This window comes from Colletes gigas, unplaced genomic scaffold (genome assembly GCF_013123115.1).
Source record: "Colletes gigas isolate AHSC1104 unplaced genomic scaffold, ASM1312311v1 Colletes_gigas_Sc00003, whole genome shotgun sequence".
Lineage (NCBI taxonomy): Eukaryota > Metazoa > Arthropoda > Insecta > Hymenoptera > Colletidae > Colletes > Colletes gigas.
The window spans coordinates 7,802,865-7,816,131 of NW_025106632.1; the positions used below are offsets into that span (position 1 = coordinate 7,802,865).

The following is a 13,267-nucleotide window of genomic DNA, read 5'->3' on the forward strand; positions in this document are numbered from 1 at the left end:
GGTAGACTCGAGATGGGCAAAGTAAACGCGTAGATGAGTAATGGATGATGGGAATTTGGGAAAAGAATATACATTAGTACAAATTAGAGAACTGAATATTTATTTTGTTGAAAAACGTAGCGGCGATCGTTGCTTATATATTATTTTTAATAGTTAGGTCACGGAATGGAATAGATCTGAAAAAGTAAATAGGTTACCATCGTAAAGCCAACAAAAGGATGGCGTCAGTAAATGTGCCTTCATCGATCGTGTTAACGCATGGGTTGTCACATGATCTATTTTCTTGCATAAATGTTACAAATTTGCACAAGTCGAGAACGATAAGATACAAGTCCGGGAAGAGTTTCCAAAATTAATCTAGATATAGTTCATTCAATAAATTTTACATTTGTAGCAACATATATAACGGTTAAAGGAAATATGTCGATAGTATACTCCATTGTTTCTAAATTCTATACATAAACATGTTTTTATAATTACGTCTTACAATTTAGACTGTCATAGTTATAACAGTATACGCTATTTGTGACTTTGACCTTGTTTTCTCATTTAAATTAACAATTACTGAACATTGGAATTGCAAATGTAACGTTTCCTCTAAATCGTTAGGTTTGCTTATGTATTCATTTATACATTTCCGCAATCCGGACACGCTGAACATTTTCTACAATACTCTCGTATTGCTATACCTTGAATATGCTTCATTAATGTGGTTTCGCCGTACTATTCGATATCAAATGCAACTCTAATGAATTCAACACCAGTTTTTACAATTTCACGCCTGACCGTATTAGGAAACTACTATCTCATGATTATTAACAAACGCTACTCTAACCCTCAGCGTAAAAAATTTATAGACCATGCGTTTTTAATTAAATTAATCTTCGAGTTAATAAATTATACACCTTTGGAAAACCTCGTTAAATTTAACACGCTTGTTAGATGTTAGAGGAAAACTAAAATTTTAGCAATAGAGTTTCACAAAACAGAACACTATATGAACTAACCTAGATCGAGGTAGTAGCACCAATAACGTTGACACATGTCTTAATGATCTTATATTCTTAAATGCATTATAGGGAATTTAGTCGTAAATTTATATTACGACACGTTACGTTTCGTTATAGGTTACCTAAACTTTCTATGTACTTACCATACTTGTTCTTTCACCTCACGTTCATGCTTCTCATATTCTCTCTTACGTATGCAAAAGGTACAATCGTTTATAGCAATAAACAAACAGTCGTTTCGGTTTATGAAACATTCTTAGTAATGAAATTACTTACTCTTCATCCATAACCAACGTATCGGTTTAGATTGTTATATTAGATTTTGGAAGAATCTTGTACAAAGATTTTACCAATCCTAGATAGCAACGTGTCAAAAAACATGTCAACATTTGAAAAGGCAAAGTTGTCGAACGATGCCCAAGGCGAGCTACCACGTATTTTGCGTGGACCGGAAACATTCTTGGCGAAGCCAAAACAAGCCGAAAAAGCTTCGATCGATCATTCTCGCAATCGTGGCGAGAATTAAGACGAGGCGATCGGTTAAAAGAGCAGCGAAGGCGCAGATGCGGAGAGCCGAGTTGCGTTTCGACACGGATTGTCGATTCCTTCCGCCCCTCTGTCGGCCCGTAGAGCGCTCTTCGGGGTCCCGGCCGGTATTTTCTGTCAGTCGACGGCAGACCGCGGGTCGAGCTGGTCGAGAAAACACGACGCTCGTAAAATCCAGACGCCCCGACACGCGCGCACGTTAATTCTCTCACCTATCGCGTAATCGGTTCCCACGAAACTCGATCTCCCTCCATCCTAGAAACGCGTGGCTCTAAGATCGTCCAAGGGAAATCGTACATAATAGAAGAGGTCGATATTCAAAAAATGTTCAAAGTTGACTGCGACTCAATTTTCTTTCGATAAAAAAAAGTTCGCCAAAGCTGTCGATCGAATCGAGGTTCGTTCGTCGATAGAAATCGTCGCACGATTGTTCGTGTACCGACCCCGGAGAAAGTCGATCGCGCGATCGAAAAGAAGTATCGGGAACGTCGGTTCTCGATCGAACGCAGAAACGTAGGAAAAATTCTTGGAAAAGCGTCGCGGAACGTGCGGGTTCCGCAAAGGGGTGGCCCCGACGCCGAAGAGTCTTCGAGCGTAGATAAGGGACGCGGTGACCCGGACTGTCAAGAGCGCGTATAAAATCGACGATAGCGAAGTCGACGGCCGCCAGTGTCGCGGGAGCCGCGCGCGAGAGAGGACGTCATTGCTAGTGTGCACGTCGACGCGAGGAAAAGCCAGAGGACGCGAAAACGACCGATACTTTTCGTGTTTTGTTTTTCGTTTCACGAGCTCGGGACACCGCGAACCTCGCGGAGAGCCTCGGCCTTAATTGAACGCGACCATGCGGGACCAGGGACAGCCCGGAAGTCATCCTCGGTGTCTGTGACCACTCGTGCAATTAAACTCTCTCCGTCTCTCTCGATGTGGAATCTCATCTGGACACGCGGGACCGTCCACGAGAGTCAGCGACGCGAGTTTTCAAGAGCCTTGAGATCGCTGGGAAACCTGTGAAATCCGAAGGATCCTACGTCCTTGGATGATACCTCTCGCCGGAGGTATCTCGAGAATAGAGGGTTAACGAAGAGTGGCGCGCGAGGATTTCACGAGGACTCCGAAACGCTTTCGAAAGTTGGACGATTCGGAGGGAATCCACCCCGTGCCCGCGACCCAGGGGATGGTGAAGAAGTATCGTGGGAACGACTCGGGCGGAGATGCGGCGGTCGCGAACTAGCATTGCGAATAGAAGCGGAAATCAGCGGATGCCTTGAAGGATTCGCGGAAGGAGCGGGCCAGGAAGAGGGCGAAGAGCAGCGAGGAGAGTGTGGAGATCAAGACGGCAACGAAGAGGCGAGAAAACACTCGAGGAATGCCGTGGATAAAGTGCTTGGGTGGCGGAGGCGGAAACGCCAGAAGAGGCAAACCACTCAGCGTCAGCCCACCGATTCACCTGCTCGTCAAGGTAAGTTCCTCTTCGGTTTTTCTTCGGCTACGAATTTTTCTTGCTGCTCCTGGAACGGGGTTAAGTGGACCACGTCGAAAGATCGGCGTTAATACTGTTTGGTGTATCGCTGCAGCGCACATGGCCCCGGCGATTCGTTGCTATCAATACTTTTTCCTTTCGCGATCAACTTCTCGAGAAGAAGCTCCGATGGGACTCTAGCGCGCGGCGGACGACTTTTACGGCCGTTCTTTGACTTTATTGGCACGATTATGCTCGCCACTAAATCCTTCCGTACAGGCTCGTCCACTTAAACGGCGTTGGTATATTTGGAACGACGAGTGACGTAAATATTAAGCTTGCAATTTCGTACGCGGCATAATTGAATGGATATGGAGGGGTGGGCGTAGGAACTAGACCGATTTCATAGTTGTAACTCAAACGAAGTCTGTCTCTGATTATTCGAGTGCAGATACAATATTTTTTTTAATGGAACACTTTTGTTTATCGGAATGGTGACTGTGATCGATGAGGCGAAGTTTAAGGTTAATAACCCTAAGCATATTGGAATGTGATTTCTGGGTCACATGCCAAATTTGAGTAATCGTTGGGTCTGTCAATCTTCTAACTTAATAAGACACAAAACGTCATTAGAGAATCTATGGTTGGTTTTATTTATTATACCGAGGATAAGATGCCTGAACTTGATAAAGATATAAACGTACCTACGTACCGAGTGTGTTGGATTTGCTGTACAATAGGCATTGAGTTTATTAAGGATTCGGTTATTTTATATGCAACAATGTAGTAACAATATTTTATTTCTGTGTTTAGCGTAACAAGAATCAAACCCTTTTAGTACGGAACAAAAAAAAACAAAATGGAACAGAATCCTGTTAGTTGGTACGATATTATATAGTTAAAACGAGTGACGTAAATATTATTTTGCAATTTTTTACGTAGCGAATGATTGAATGGTCACTGCACGGGGTGAGTGCGAATATTGGTTGAACCCTATATACTATATACGTGTAGCTCTGCGCTGAGTGAATGTAGATAAAATTGTTAATGGAAAGCGTTGGTATATACGTGGAAATATATTTCTCCTGACCATTTAAAAAGTACAGCTGAAATGTATTTTTTTAATGGAACATTTTGCTATATCAAAACCTGTAGAAAATATGGACCTCGCAGGATTTATATAATCGATAATCTACGACTTCATTTTGGAAATATTATACGCTAAATAATATCGAATAAAAAAGAAGGAATGTTTTAACAAAAGAAAGATATTCTATAACAGTGGTCGGTAATTTGTGGTTCGCAAGCTTCGTGTGGCTCTTTGGCTAAATTATTCCAGCTTTTAGCGAAATTATTTAAATCATATGCCCATTCATTATTCGCAGCTTAATTAAATGCATATTCTGAATAACGCTCATACGCAACGCAGCTGTTTTGTCTGCATTTTTTGTTGTTCGTTTCGATGTACTTTATAAATTTTGCTTTTATAATTATACATAAGGAAACATGAGTCCAAAAAGGTGTCTGTAAATATAACTTTAAACTGGTTTCCTTTCTGTACTGCTATTGCAAGTAATCGTAATAGTATTTGATTGCTGAATTGTATATGTCTGTAATACATTCAAACGATAAAAAATGTTTTCAATGGGACGAAATAAGCAAAATTAAATAACAAGTTATGCAATCTCGAGTCGTCCAGACTACGCGCATACTCATATCAATTAAAAACCCGTTTTCAAGTTCTATGCGATACGAGGCACTAATCCATTCACCAAGCGCGTTCGATTATGTTTAACCTTCGGTGATAAAAGATCGTGTTAATGAATCAGTGAGAAAGGCAGACGAAAGTATCTCCGAGGCGTAATCTCGTCAACCTCGATTTATCTGAAGCGATTGTATAGCGGTAGATTTGCTCGAAAATTGTATGTTTCTAAGGTCGACTCTCTCGTTCCGTCGATAACACCGCGATAAGTGAAAACTAGCCTTTGTTCCGGTTGGCCTAATTGTCTTAGGCTTCTGTCCCTTCGTTCTTCATTTTTCACGGGGCCCCAAACAGAACGGTGAAGCGAAGATAAGGATAGGAAATACGTGTCGCGTTTAATATGCGTCACGCCCTTTGAAAAAGAAGTTGTAACGCTGGAGAGGCTAAAGGATCCATAGCCGAAAAAATTGTTGAGAAAAAAGTCCGAAAGGGTAAACGTTCGTTCGCGGTAAAAACGATTATTAGGCGAGCGTCTCTTTCGTACTTGAAACGCTTTAAAGTCGGGGAGATACGAAATCTTGGGATGACGGAGGGACGGTGGCCTTGTACCGTGGAAGTCTGATTTATTAATTTCCTCTTTCGGAGCCTGTTTCTTTTTTGGTTACGCGCTCGTACGAGCCTTCTTTCAAGACCGCCCCAACGACCCTCTGTATCGATTCGAAGATACCTCGGCACGACCTACCAATTAAATTGATAATAACGCGCCGCGTTACCTCCTCGTTATCGACTCTTAACGCGATCGTTAAGTGACACTCGCGAACGATCGTCACGGGGAATAGTGATCGACGAGACATGATCGCGGGAGGATCGCGAAAATCGAGGGAAGGAATCGACCTATGATATTTGTGGCGTTCTAGGGAAAAAGTCGAATTATTAGACATAACATTTTACATATCTACTAATATTCTTAAAATCGAGCAATTTTCCACCTTCTATTATCACCTTCGACCATTGAAACGAGAAGAAACTACAAATTTTGCACGCATTAAATAATTCTCATCCCGGTGCACATTAATATTCAAAATACGGTGCTAACTCTAAATATTTAACTACAATGACATTATTGGATCGTACCATCTCTAAATCCAGTAAACTGTTAAATCTGACGCGTATGTTTATGGTATGTACACAGTATGTTAGCTTAAACGATACGGTGGGGAGGCGCTTAATGAAGCCTGGAGCCATTAGTTTTGTTTGTGACTGTAATTCTACTACTTTATATAAAAATTAGTATCTCGATCTGCTTTACTTTAAAACTTTCCCTGCTCTCCTCGAACCTATTCCACTTAATACGCGCCTTAGAGGTCTGGATAATATTCCTTTTTTCGAACGTGGCACTTTACAACCAATTTGTCGTTCAGTGACCCCGTCACTGTTATACGTACTTTTATCTACACACAGTATGGGATGCTGTTGATTTTTTCTCTAACACCTTATGCGTATTCATTCAAGCCTTTAACGCGCGCATTCGTGTCTGGCACGTTCACATTTGCCTTTCGACACTTTGTCGTCAGCGGTTCGTTTTCCTTCAGCTGTCAGTGCTTTGTTTTTTTAGCTATCAAAATAAACTATTTCCTCGCCTGTACGCGGTGTATCTCGGAGGATGCGTTTCAAGCTATCGACGCTTTGCAGCACGAATCGACAAATAAACCATAATTCAGACCCTCTGGTTGCATCACCAGTCAATCCTTAATTAGCTCTGCTTTCCTTTCCTCTCCCCTTCGCCCGCGGCGCTTCGACGCTTCTTTTCGTGCATAATGCGAACGCCCGTTCCGAGAATGGTATAAATTAATTTGAATTCAATTAAATGGAATTAAACTCGCGGAGTTACGTGAAACGACGAATTAATTCGCGCTACAAGAACCTCTTCCCCCGCCCAGATTTACAAATATTAATTAAACGACCTCGCCCCGAATTGTATTATCTGCTTGAAATTCTGGCTTTCTGCGACGTCGACCAATCTATATTTACTCTTCGCGTTTTCGAACGTGGACACGCGTCACTGGTCTGTCAAAACAATTCGCCAGACATCCGAGTTCACGGTTTCCGGGCGCCTCCGAAAGCGCATAATCACGAAAATACTCTCGTTAACCAGTGAGCTCAAACTCGAAATCGTAGGGATCGTTAAGAAGATGTAGTCCATGTTCTGAAATTTAGTCTTTCTCTGCGAATACAAATAAAATGTTTCACAATTACACGCGACTTTACATCATAACAATCACGCCCCTTTAATTTTCTCAAGCAGAATCTTTACTTTTTCCAAGTTGTGAGACATTTTGTAGATTCGTTCCTTTCATGTTAATCTTATTTTTACAAACCTTAATAAAACCCTCCAAAATCGTATTTCCAAGTGCATGAAATGGGAGAAAATGCCAGAAATGACGATTTATTCGAAGCGTTAGATTCCCCGTGTATCCGCTTTAAGAGGACGACACGTGAGAAAAATCAGCGCGTTAATGGCGTCGTGCAATTAAATAATAGCGAGGCGTGTGCCACCCGCGGCGACGTGCAGCGGCGGTTTCATTAAAGTGCCACTTAGGACACGATACGATATTCCGCGGAATGAATACGGTGGCCATTCGAAGTATCATTAGATGTGCCATTCCCAGTCGTGTAAAAACGACTTAAATGGGTGGACGCGATTTAACATCTCCTTCCCTTGTAGGTGCACGGTCCTACGAACGACGTTTAGACAGCAGATAAGGATATGCAAGCAAAGCTCGCGAAGGTCTGCAATGAAAAATAAAGAGTATAAATAAAATTGATTAATGGTTAACTATGATGAACGTTGGTATGTATCAACCTTTTGGAAAGTTAACGATTCGACCCGAAACTTTGCGTTTTAAACTCTTGTCTTGTAATACTTTATTACAAATATTTTTATTTCCTTAGAAAATTAATCGCAGATTTTACATAAAATAATGTTTCATAAAATAGCGGTTTGTAGAACGAGTGAATTTCAATTTTCAGTATCGTTCATGTGAAAGAAGTTCCGCAAATATCAATTAAAACGAAAATGTATAGGTCGTTGATATAATTTATTATTTAATGAATAATGGACAACCAGGGACCAGTATTTACTCATTCATCATATAAATACAAAATCAAGTGCTTTCGAAACTCGTAAATAATTCTGGGGAGCACATGCGTGCCACCGGTACATTTATTGATCAGTTTCGTGTTCCGAAATATGAAAATAACAAGTAACAAAAATAAAAATTGACTTCCTGTGCAGTCAGTGCCGGTGCCCCAGCGCGCTAAACCAGAGAGATGGTTAGAATTTTTATTCGAATACACGACGAAACAAAATTCTGTATAGCGGTTTAATTGCAACGTTCATTCAGTCGAACAGTTTATTTGGATAAGCTACCGTTCGTTAAACGCGAAGCATAATTTCGGTATAATACTTTCGTTTGCACAAACGAACGGATTAAAAGTTTTTTATTTTTTGTTCGTTGTTCAATACCTTTTATTTGGACCCATCGTACACATATATACGATTCGACGTACATGAGCTCTGCTATTGGCCGTTGTCTGTTATTATAACCGTACTAATATCGGTACTATACACCTGTGCGATCGCCACTAGTGTATATACGACGCCCATCGGCGAGCACGCTTCTTTGGCGGTGCTGGCAATTAAATTAGCGCGCCCCCGGCGATCTTTCGACTTTCTGTACGCGAAGCTTTATGTAATACCCGTTAGAGGGAGAAAAGGTTGCGTCGGGCTGATCGAAGGAGTGTCTTTGAAATTTGCTTAACTTCCCCTGGGATACAAGTGCGCATTCAGTTTTTAAGTAATTGTAAATATTGCAACACAGAAGCAAACATTAAAATTATGAATATTCATTATTTAATTTTCCAATGATATAACATGGTAACATCGTCACAAGGTTGATACAAGTCGTCGATCAATGTGATTTTTGAGTGTTAGATGTTCTTCAAACGTTTATTTCGTTATAGAAATATGTAAAGAATAGTCCCAGTTATCTTAAATATTTAAATATTTCCATTAAGTTACTGAAACGTTATAAGTTTATTTATTGATTATTTGAAAAAAAAACAAGTAAATATCATCACGTTTCGTAATAACAATTTTAATTCACGCCGGATTATTCGTAAAATCTTCTCGTTCTCGCTTCTATTAGACACGTCGACATCAGGATTTTACAATCAAACAAAAAGTCCAAGGTCCCTCGATGCTCGGGAGTGAGATGTAAATTGAAGTTCCGCGTTTCGACCGTGCTTTTCGCCTCGTAATTTCAAGGATGAAGAACTTCGAATGCACGTTCCAATACTTCAATCAAGCAGAATGCCGCGCATTGCTTCGCGTTCCGACTAGCAATTGCACTCCCGTTCATAAGTATAATCGCACAAATAAACAGATTTAAATTGGTATAATAAATACCATTCCTAAAAAGCATCGAAGAACACGTTAACCGAATGTTTTATATGCTAATTAGGGTTCAGCAGATGGTTGTAATTTTATTTCTATATTGTATAGATTATACGTTGCATAAACACGTACCCCACACTAACGAGTTTCAATTTTAGTTCGGTTTTTCGCAAATAACCTTCTTTTTTTTGAACATTTAAATTAATTGTTTAATTAATAAACAACACATAAGAAATAAATAACGAGTCGAAATGTCGCTAAACGATATCAGTTGTTTCGATTAATTGCTGTGCACAAGCCAAGGACATTTTATGAATCGTAATACATACTTGTAACAAAAAGCGTTATTCTGTTTCCCATTTGGAGCTATTAAATGTACGAACGATAGTAAGATTCTGCGCGCCTGCCACGCAGCGGCTTTAATTTTTTCCCCCGCAGTTTTATGCTCGCAGCTACGTTCGTCGAACATTCCACCGCATTTTTTTGTTACGTGCAATATTTTTTATACGGTGAACGTATGCACCGGTGCCAATGCATAACGGAGGTAATCGACTTAAATCACTCGTTGGAGCGATTTACGCGTCGAAGTTCCCCCGGAACGCGTGCCTTTGGTCGCCGTTGGAAAATTCCAACCTGATTTTTCTGCGCGGACGGCATTGGTTCGTTTGCTCGAAGATTTGTCGCTGAATATTGGCAAAAAATCTCTCGCGAATCGGAGTCGATCGACCGCGGGGAGAAACCGCGCGGCGGACTTTGATTATCTGTGGCTAAAGGTTAGAAGGCACGCTCGCGCGGTATCTTTCGCGGTGAATCAGCGAACACTCATAATTCTCCGCGAAGATTAGGAAACCCTCATAACTATCGTCATCGTGGGGCATGCACACGGCTAACCGGTATGCGTACCAGGTCGTATATTACTCGGAATACATGTGCGCGTGTCATTGACTCGTACACGGCAAAACAATGTTTTATTGGCCGGATGCGCTGACTTGGAACGAGCAAACGACGTTCCGTCGACTTTCACGGGCCTCGGTTGGCTACGAAACGAATTTGCTAACTATTTTCGGGCACCCTCTTGCGACCGACTGTTTCTCTCAATGATCCCTTCATTGAGAGAGAGTGTTCATTTTAAGAATCAAGCAGACCCAGTCATTAAACGCAGTCATTTTTATAGCATTTTAAATTAATTCATCGAGTAAATTTTTATGTGATAATATGAACGTAGTAATTTCCAATTACATTTACGATTACATTTTCGACCGCTAATAAATTATTTCAACGTGGATTCGCGCGTCTTCCGTTGGCGACGAAGAAAAGATTCCGGTTTTCTGAAAGTAGTTTACCCGGAAGGCGGGGGCAGGGATAAGGAGCAGAGAAGGAGCAGGAGAGCAGGAGTAAAATTGCGAGACAGTGCGACGCCAGACGCGTGTCCTAATTGAAGAACTTTTAATTGCGCAGCGGCGTGCAGCTGCAATTAAGGAATCTCAAGGGGTCGGGCATCGTCGCTCGCAACGGCAGCGAACTCGAATCGTTAGCCGTGATATCTCGCGATTTAATCTCCGCCACCATTCGGTTCTTTTCTCTCGACTTGGCCGCTCGTTAAGTCTCTTTCTCTGTGTACTGGTTTTTTTTTCAGCGAGCATCTCCACCTCTTTTTTCGGGAGGGGCTGTCTCGTCTGGAGGACCCCGGGTATCGCGAACGCGTTACGCTATTTAGAATGTATTTTCCTTTTCGTTACCGTGATCGACGGACGACGTTGCACAGCGTCAAACCGACGTACGCGCCGATACGGATGGCGCCTAAGCGCGCCAGATGTCTATCGCCTGCCAGAAACGTCGCGCATGCATGTTCGGTCTCGGTTGTCGTGAAGATTTCAATGCTAGCAGTATTGTATACATTACGAGTTCACGCTATACATTAAAATGGAGTTAACCTTCATTTTTCTGGGTTATTCGAATCTTTCAAATGTGGCGCCAACGCGGATCCAGAGATCTTGGGGGAGGAAGGGGGACGAAATACGTAAATACATATTTTTTGAACTTTGCTTGTACGATTTTAAAATTTATACGATCGCGTATTTAAAAACGTTCGTAGAACGTAAAATGAATAGTAAATATGTTTTTGAAGAGTTCGTAACTCTTGGGCACTAGGAGGCTCTTTAATATTGTTTACGTCTTAGGCTAAAACATAAAAGTTGCACAGTGCAATCAGTAGAAATTAAATATTGCAGAAACGAATGTAAAAAAATTCTGATAGACCCAAACTTTAGCCTGCGTGTGCTCGTCAGCTAATACGACTTTAAATAGATAAATTATTTTTTTTCTTTAAATTTTAATTCCGTCGTTGGTTGGAAGTTTTGAGATTCAAATTTTCTTACGAGTCGTTCTGCGGCGACAGTCAGGCGCCAGAATTGGCGAGTCGACGACGGAAAGTGTCATCGGCGTCCGGAGAACCAGACGAAAGAAGAATTGCTGACGCGTTATTTTGGACGACAATTTTGGAAGGGGAGACCCTTGTCTACGGATTGTCGCGAACGTCTCCGGCGCCAAAAATAGAGCAAGGATGAAGACTCTGGATAATTGACTATCTCGCTTTAATCGTGTTAGGACAATTCGCCCCAAATTTGGCCACGGTTAAAGGCAATCATCCGCGCAGCTCGAGGTGGGGAAACTTTAGGAAATTTCCGAGATAGGCAAATCGCAAGATGGCACGAGTTCCAAAGTATAGGGAAACTTTTGACGTTCGATGTTCTTAACAAGGGAAGCACTCGCCTTATTTTCCTTCGGCTTTAATCTACTTGTGCAGGGTGGTAGATTAGAAGTCCTGGTTGTTGCATGTAAAATATTAAATGTAACGACCCGTTACTTTCGAAAGCTTAAGTAATTAAAGTTCGTTTCACTGGAGTATTTCGACGCGCCAAATCCTTCGAATCGGTCGGATAACCAAGTTATTACGTAGTTCTAAATTTATGCGCGAAGTTCATCGAATCAGATGGTACTGTTGATCTTTCGAAAGGTTAGATGGCTTTTGCGTCCTCTCGGATCTGCCTACGCGCGTCAACTCGCTGCCTGGGAACGTTAGTCTCGGACTTTACACGATAAACTCGAAATTGTTTGCTTTGCACACACGTTCGTTTTTACTTTACGCCTTCTAACACTGTTTCATAATATCATCGGCAGCAACGGCGTGGTCTGCTTCTTGGGTACCTTGACACTTGACGCCAGAAATGAATATGTACATTCTTCTGAATCTTGAGTTTCAACCACAGAACTGATCCTACAAAATTGAGAGTAGTGACCTAGGAAACGTATGCATGTATCTGTTATTACGAGTATCTGTGTGTAGTAACGTTTTTTCATAGGTAAAATAACTTTTTTTTAAATATATACTATTCTAGTTTTGTTTGAACTATTTCAATACACATATACTACTACTAACCAGAATTAAAACATGTCTTTTTCGATATTATACGACTTATTAAAAACAAAATTTTTGATATCTCGTTCAGTTCCAGGGAGATTTCAGTGCGTTGATTAAAATGAAACACTCTGTACACATTGCACATTCGTACCATGTGTTATCAAGTGCCCAATTCTCTACGTTCATTCTTAGAACTCGTTCATTCTTCCTCGTTTCTCTTACAACCGATAGATGCATATAAACATCCTCTCGGTTCTCTGTTCCACAAATAATCGTCATTTGCGCGTGCAATCGCTCTATCCGTTCGTCCGAAAAGTTCGTTCACGCTTTGATTCCCTGGATATTGTCTCGATACTGTAACAGTATAAATTATATTATCACAAATTCACGCATCAATAAAATAACCATTACAGCAGCGCGCGCACCAAACGGTCGGACACCTTCAACGATTTATCATTTAACAATGCAATTAATTTTCAAACGCATTTCGTATTTTATCGAACAGTACCAATTGCGATCAAAGTTGTATACACATAAGCAAACGCGATCGTACACGTGTAAACGACGCACAAACTATCTGAAATCTATTTCAATAAATCGTCAACGTGTAAGAATAATAATCTATTTCGTGTAACGTTGTAATGCATTTCACAATTATTTAGTCAGTATTAAT

At 41.1% G+C, this 13,267-nt stretch overlaps 1 protein-coding gene across 5 annotated transcripts in view; it reads left to right on the forward strand.

The window, feature by feature from the left end:
* The first annotated feature begins 1,711 nt into the window (after nt 1-1,711).
* Nucleotides 1,712-13,267, forward strand: part of LOC122404609 (tensin-3) — a 215,286-nt gene continuing 203,730 nt past the window's right edge. For 3 of the 5 annotated variants that reach the window (XM_043408719.1, XM_043408721.1, XM_043408720.1), the window contains exon 1: nt 1,712-3,015. In XM_043408719.1, the coding sequence (XP_043264654.1) occupies nt 2,923-3,015 (93 nt within the window). In that variant the 5' untranslated portion in view covers nt 1,712-2,922. The remainder of the gene's footprint in view (nt 3,016-13,267) is intronic. The other 2 variants (XM_043408724.1, XM_043408728.1) reach the window with 2 other exon arrangements.